Source organism: Phaethon lepturus, unplaced genomic scaffold (genome assembly GCF_000687285.1).
Source record: "Phaethon lepturus isolate BGI_N335 unplaced genomic scaffold, ASM68728v1 scaffold6583, whole genome shotgun sequence".
Lineage (NCBI taxonomy): Eukaryota > Metazoa > Chordata > Aves > Phaethontiformes > Phaethontidae > Phaethon > Phaethon lepturus.
This window is the reverse complement of record NW_010528259.1, coordinates 28,246-33,305: the sequence shown is the minus strand read 5'-3', so window position 1 is coordinate 33,305 and position 5,060 is coordinate 28,246. Positions and strand designations below refer to the sequence as shown.

The window sequence follows — 5,060 nt, the reverse complement described above, 5'->3', positions numbered from 1 at the left end:
CCTTACGCCGAGTAGCATTTTCCCATTTAAAGTAGCCCTATTAATATCAATGCAATAGATAGTCATATAAATATCTATGCAATTAGAGAATAGCATTATCCAAAGTTGGCAAAGAGGGTAAGGATTAAAAAATAATCTTACACACTTTCTCAGTAGGTGGTCTTCTGGATACAAGAATTGGGCCCTACTCCTTCAATCTGACTAGCAGCAGAAAAATCAAAATCCTATGCAGAATCCCTGTTAGATCAATTTAAGGAATGAGGAAAAGATGACACCAAGTTGTTTACTGTTCTTTATTTCAAACACACTCAAGTTTTTTTAAACTTAGGAAGAAATCTCCCTAAAAGCTATATTTAAGCCTCAGTTGTATATTTGGAATATGCTATGCTATGTGTAGGAGAGAAAGCCTTTTAATAGACTTTTTTTGAGAATTAATGGTTGGATTTTCCTGTAATTTACAATGGAACTATGTGAATGATGCATTATTAAAATCTGAGAGAAGTTATCTTTTTTCTGTTCTTTCTTCAGCTATTATTGTGTACAGATTGCCCTGGACCTGGAAGTGCAGCAAAATCCTAATGAAGTTCATACATGCTGGATTAAATACCATAGCTATGATTCTTGCAATTGTTTCTATGGTAGCCGTGTTTGAATACCACAATGCCAGGAACATTCCTAACATGTACAGTCTGCACAGCTGGATTGGGCTGACTGCTGTTATATTTTATTCTCTCCAGGTCAGAATTTAACTGTATTTATAAACAAGTTGTAAACTTGAAGAATGTGTTGAGTAATTCAGGCACAATAGACCCTCACTAATAACTACTGGGATACCCATTTTACATTCTGTGATTTGGCAAATTAGCATGTAAATGTGCAAATATTGGATCCTTGACTTCAAAGAAAAATGTATTTTACAGCATATTTTGTTTATTTCCTGGGATAATGGCAGTTTATTTACTATTCAGTTATACAGTAGTGTGTTTCTAAGCTCTATAAACCGATGAAGTTAAAGCAAGTAATTTGGTTTGTTTGCAGTGTATTTAAATACAGTTAGAGCTTTTATTAAGGAAGTCTCAAATGAAGAATTGTTTTTCTTTTTTTCCAGCTACTGTAATTTTAAGTAGTCACTTCTTGGCCTCAAGACTTTGTTTTATCAGCAGAACAAGTGCGGCAGGGAGCAGTACAGATCTAAAGGCTCTGACATCTAATGAGCTGCTACTGGCTAACCAGTTTTCTTGAATCAGCAAAACTTTGATAAATGTTCATGTGCATGCTTTTAACTGCTCCTATTGGCAAAGAAAATAGAGTTATCATAACCTAAAATGAGCTAACTTAGTATGTTTTACATTTGGCATAGCAGAGCAGACATGCCCTGACATTTAGTGTACACATACAGATGTGATGTTTCTGCATATACATTCTGAATTCCCTATATTGTGTTATTACGCTATGAAAATTTATTTTGTCCCTTCAAATTGTGATTTTTAATTTTCTTGCTAAAACACTTAAAAAAAAAAGACTTAATTATCTGGTGATCAAGCACAAAAAATCCCTACCTGAGGGATTTGGGTGCTAGATTTTTATCCTTCACTGCTCAGGCTAGGAGGTACAGAAAATAGTATTGAAATAGTGTTTTTAACACTTAGAAAAAAGAAAGCATATTACAACATTTATAGTTGAACAGCAGCTAATGAATAAGAAGGAACAATGTTAAGATTTTTCTTGTCTTAATAATCCAGTTACTTCAGGGAAATCTGTGCTGCCACTATACTGAGTATCAGCATTTTTTCTAATGGTTAAGATAAAGAATTGTGAATAAGGTCTTAATTCTACTCTTCATTTTGCTGCTATAAACATGATCAATGTCACTTAATGCCTTGCCTGTCTCATCAATAGAACTGTGGTGTTACATCCTCCAAACTGGGATGTAAGTCTCCAGTCAGAGACTAATGTTTGTTAAGTGATTGAGCACCGTGGTTAAAAATTAGTCATTAAGTAGCATGTCTGTTAATAGAGAAGACACTTGGCATTTGCCAGAAATGGTATGTCAATCTCAGAATTAAAAAATTATTGAGGGGGGATGCTCACGTAATACTATGCCTACAGGAACAATACTGTAAATATATTGTATTTAAGCCAAATGTATGTTAATACAGTATAGCACAAGGACATAAATTTAAGAATAGGGCAGAAATGTAAAATGGAGACTGTCTCTTGGAAAGCAATGTCTCTGGAAAGAAGTACTGAAAGATGACATGAAGCTCAAAATGAGTTCTGTGCTGTGACAACAGGAAACATAAATTCTCTAATAGATTATTTTAACCTCCATATATGGCATTGGCAAAACTAATATGAAATATTATGGAATAATTTTTTTAATGTAAAAAATATGAAAAAAAAGGCAAAGAAAATCTGGAAAAGTAATTTGAGAGCTGGAAAAAACTATCTTCCAGTGAAAGATTTAAAAAGCTGCAACCGTTTAGCAGATCTAAAGAAGATTGAGAGATGACTTGATTACGTTGTATTAAAAAGCTTCCCAGGAATAAAATACCAGGCTCTTTAATCCAGCATGGAAAGACAAAACAAGGAGTAAGCCTGGAAGTTAAAGCACGATGAAATACAAATTCATGCATTATTTCTAATTTAGCAGCAGGAGTGAGTAACAGTAGAACAAACCAAAGAAGGGATGCAGCCTCAGTATGACTGGGCAAGCCTGTGACTACAACCATGTGACATCACAGGTTACCTTCTATCACAAAATTAGCGCTAATGGGAGGACTCGTGTTCCTGGAATAACTTCATGCCACCCACACACATCTTCACTCTGTAAATGCCAACTGATCAATATATTGAGAGAGAGACCATTGCCCTTCTAAAGACATGTACTTTAATTTAACCAAAACTCAGTAAAATTTAGTTCACTCAAGTCAGAAGGTTAGACTGCCTTCTGATCTTCATTTATGTGTAAATCTGTAACAGAAGCAGAACTTGAAGATACTGTAAAAATGTAGCTACTCACACCTTTAACATGTTACGAATTAGCGACACTGAAAACTGGTGTTTCCAGTACTTAGTTTGGTTGCAGTTTTAGCATTACGAGTAAGTTTGGACACTGATATTAGGTGGGATCGTTTACAGAATATTTCATGGCTGCTTCTTAGGTGCTAATCCAGAATTATTGCTTTGGTTTTGAAGGGAAACACATTCAGAAACAAAAAGGCAGATTCTTTTCAAATTTGTACCTGAAGACATCTCAACATGGAATTTTTATGATTATTTTTATTCTGCTTGAGAAGTGCAGATTGTTTCCCATATAGCTTTAACTATGAATCTGTTTTGTGTTTAGCTTTTCTTGGGCTTCGCTGTTTTTCTGCTCCCTTTTGCTCCAGTTCCTCTCCGAGCAGCCCTCATGCCGATACATGTTTATTCGGGTCTTACCATCTTTGCAACAGTGATTGCAACAGCTCTCATGGGAATCACAGAAAAGCTTATCTTTTCATTGTAAGTATTTTTTTCACTTGTTTATTGACATTATTCATTGCAAACTGTACTTCCGTTTCACAGAAAAATAACCATCTAGTATTGGGACATTGTTTTGTTTTGTTTTAAAAAGATCTACTACTTAGCAAGAGGCTGCTGTTTTTAGACAAAGATTGTCTTTAAAAGAACTTTTTTTTTTTCCCTTTCCAAAGGAAAAATCCTGCATATAGCGCATCCCCACCAGAGGCAACTTTTGTCAACTGTCTTGGTCTTTTGCTTGTCATATTTGGTGCACTTATTTTGTGGATGGCAAGCAGAGCCCATTGGAAGCGGCCCCCAGAAGAGAATGCTAAAGTTCTGCTGCCCAGTGGAGGGACTCCTGAAGGCACAGAAGCAGAATCCACAATGACAGATGGTAGTAATGCAGATAAATCTGGTCTGAGGATCAATAGTGAAGCAGCCAGAAAACAAAACCTCAAACTTGATGAAGCAGGCCAGCGATCAACTATGTAAAGAAAATGCACAGAACAACAGTACTATTATACTGCCAAACCCCGCTGGTTCCTTCCAACTTAGTTATATTGATATATAAATAGGTTGGGGTTTTATTTTCAGTATGGCTTGCTCGAAGATACTCAAGTTTTCTGCATATGCATTTAAATTCCAGTAAGTCCCAAACATATTATATTGGTTCGTGCTCAGTCCTCATTTAAAAAAAGAGAGCGTGAATGACATCACATAATGGCAAAATTACATAATTGGAAAATGTTTTCCAGATCACTTCTTAATGTAATGCTTATCTATCTTATAGTCATGAAAAGTTAACAAGATTGAAACTAAATTCTGCTCTTAGTGATTTTGCAGGTTATGAATCAGAGTCATGAAGTATGCCAGACAGCAGAATTTAGTTGGTCATACGTAATTTTTCTGGTAAAGTTCACTTTTTTAAAGCCTTGATTTCTCAAACTGATTCACCCCCTCACCAGCTGCTAAGTTCTATGGGATTTGAGGTCATTCAGCACTTTGCAGAGTTGCACCATAAGAATGTTTAGTTTAAAATTTTGAATTAAAAAAAAAAGAAATGAAAGTTTGCCTGAAATCTTCATTAAATGTTATGTTTCCTTTAAAAACTTCTGTTTTTTTAAAAATCAGAATGTATCTGTTGACTTCTTAGTCAACTCTACCAAATATATTGTATATAGACAACATTTGGCTTTGGGTTATGTGAGATCGTTACTGAAATCTAAGGAGATTGTAAGACATACAAATGCAGAATTTGTCCTATTTGGAAAGCTATAGGTATACACTTAGAAAAATACATATCACTTAAACCAAGTCTTCCTTTTATCCCAGAAGGCATCATTTTACTATCTTTTATTTGATTGCACAGTTCTGTTGATTTATGGCAGTAGACTAGAAATTAGGAGATTAGAAACCAGAGAAGACTGCTAGCAGTCTCACAGAGAAAAGGAGCTTGAAGTGAGAAACCCTTCCTCCAAGAAACGGATGAGCTTTGCTGATTTTAAATTACCCGTGAACTGAAGACAAATTTTGGTATCTCCACACTGGTGTCAAAA

The 5,060-nt window shown here is 35.1% G+C and overlaps 1 protein-coding gene across 1 annotated transcript; it reads left to right on the top strand.

Moving 5' to 3' along the window:
- Positions 1-434: 434 nt before the first annotated feature.
- On the top strand, positions 435-4,115 carry LOC104618101 (cytochrome b reductase 1). Its single transcript, XM_010283614.1, has 3 exons — positions 435-737; positions 3,350-3,504; positions 3,696-4,115. The coding sequence occupies exons 1-3, from the start codon at positions 435-437 to the stop codon at positions 3,994-3,996; spliced, it is 759 nt and encodes a 252-aa protein (XP_010281916.1). The 3' UTR covers positions 3,997-4,115.
- The last annotated feature ends 945 nt before the right edge of the window (positions 4,116-5,060 follow it).